At 44.1% G+C, this 2,083-nt stretch overlaps 1 protein-coding gene across 1 annotated transcript in view; it reads right to left on the bottom strand.

Annotated features, from left to right (window-relative positions):
- LOC111694893 (zinc finger protein ZIC 4) overlaps positions 1 to 825 on the bottom strand; it is a 2,157-nt gene extending 1,332 nt beyond the window's left edge. Inside the window, exon 1 of the mRNA XM_023463945.1 lies at positions 62 to 825. Coding sequence (XP_023319713.1) covers positions 62 to 710 — 649 coding nt within the window. The 5' untranslated portion in view covers positions 711 to 825. The remainder of the gene's footprint in view (positions 1 to 61) is intronic.
- Positions 826 to 2,083: the final 1,258 nt, after the last annotated feature.

Raw genomic sequence — 2,083 nt, 5'->3', positions numbered from 1 at the left:
TGGAGGGATTTAGGACAGGTGGACAAATATTTTACGGATGGGGATTTTTATTTTAACTTACCAGTATGAATTCTCTTGTGTATCTTCAAGTTCTCAGATCTGGCGAATATTTTCCCGCATCCAGGGAAAGGACAGGGAAAGGGTTTCTCTCCCGTGTGAACTCTGAGATGGTTTACAAGTTTGTACTTGGCTTTAAATGGTTTCTGCTCCCTGGAGCACTCCTGCCAGTAGCAAGTATGATCAGTGATCTCCGGGCCCCCAACGTGATCAATGGTAAGATGCGTCACAATCTCGTGCATTCCTTGGAACACTTTCCTGCAAACTTTCTTAGTCTCCTGGTCCATCCATTCACAGGTCATCTCCTGACGCATAGGTTGACGCATGTACCGGAAAAATGAGGACCCCATGCCGTTCATGTACGAGCTGTACATGTTGTTGGAGTAATTGTATCCGGGATTGGTCATTTCTGGAAAGAGTAAGGACGGATCATGTGGGATACTTGATGAGAACATGGAGGAGTAGGAGGAGAAAGGGTAGGCTCCCATATGCTGCATAGGCATTGGTACTGGAGCAACATTTTGCATCATACTTCCGGTTAAACCGTATCCGGCCTGGGAGGGATAGGCAGGGGGTAGGGTTCCGGTTTCCATCTTCATAGCCCCGGACATATCTGGTTCTGATGATAAAGCGTGGGCTCCAAACATGCACATAATATTCTAAACTCTCTCTGTGTGACACCGAAGTCAAGTTCAAGGATTCTCTCTCTCTGGGTGCAAGACTGTATCGTCCTGCTGGGTTCACAGCGACTGCCGATGTTATCCGTGCCCCAGACAGAGTTCACCTCCCGCCAGTCCGCGCTCCGGGACCTCATTGGACCAACCGCCCCCGCCAATCACAGCGGTCTACCCAGAGCTCTCTAGGTGGGGAAAGTGACTTCATCTGTACAATTGGTATCCCGGCCTCACTGCAGCCCAACTCTCCGGTCACGTGACATGTATCCTGGCTTTTCATTGGTGGAGAGAGAGCACGCTCCCCACTCCCCTCGGTGTGGTGAGCAGGGTACCTGGAGAGGGATGCTGAGATCTCCCTGGTTTCTTCTCAACACTCTCAACCCAGGTGACAATATCACACTACAGGATTCCCTACAGGACATTATTCAATTATTGGCAAATTTATATAATAGCATTAGGCCCAAACCCCACCCCCTGGGCCTTCCAGAACCCCGCCCCCCGCATCTACTATATCCATACTTGGAGCAACATACTGGTTCAGGTTTGTTTTAGAGAAACTCTGGGTGTGTCGTTGCAACTTGCAAGTCTTATGCCTGGTTCGAGCATACACAATTATCAATATTCATAATGCCAATATCTCCAGTAGATATCCATCACTTTAAACAAAACTGATTATAATATGTCTAGGAAAAGATTGTCATAATGTTGCGAATTACACCTTAAAAAAATTTAATTTTATAATTTGTATATTCGGGGCTACAGAGGGGTCAGAAATGTATATTTGGGGCTACAGGGTCGGAAATGTATATTCAGGGCTACAGAGGGGTCAGAAATGTATATTCAGGGCTACAGAGTGGTCAGAATTGTATATTAAGGGCTTCAGGGTCGGAAATGTATATTCAGGGCTACAGAGGGGTCAGAAATGTATATTCAGGGCTACAGAGGGGTCAGAATTGTATATTCAGGGCTACAGGGTCGGAAATGTATAACTAAAAGATAAGACATTCAGCCCGATATTAATAGTAAGTAAACAAATTTACCACCACTTGCAACTATTTTTTTGTTCCTTTCCAAGACGTAATAATACTGACTCTTTGAAGTAATAATTCAAAAGGAATTGAGTCTTTGCCACAATCTCAAATTTTCCAATCCTTATATCTTTACAACATGATGGTGTAAACCTTTCATTGTTTTAAGCTTAGGTTAAGTTAGCCAACATAATTCATAGTTTGAAATATTCCAGGTCTACCACTTGGGGTTGCAAAGATGTAGAGAATAGGAAACCAGAGTTTGTGGCAAAGACTCAATTTCTTTGTCAAGTAAATAATTTTTTCTTTCCTTAAACTTTTCAA

This window comes from Eurytemora carolleeae, unplaced genomic scaffold, assembly GCF_000591075.1.
Source record: "Eurytemora carolleeae unplaced genomic scaffold, Eaff_2.0 scaffold91, whole genome shotgun sequence".
Classification (NCBI taxonomy): Eukaryota; Metazoa; Arthropoda; class Copepoda; order Calanoida; family Temoridae; genus Eurytemora; species Eurytemora carolleeae.
This window is presented reverse-complemented; position numbering and strand designations above follow the sequence as displayed.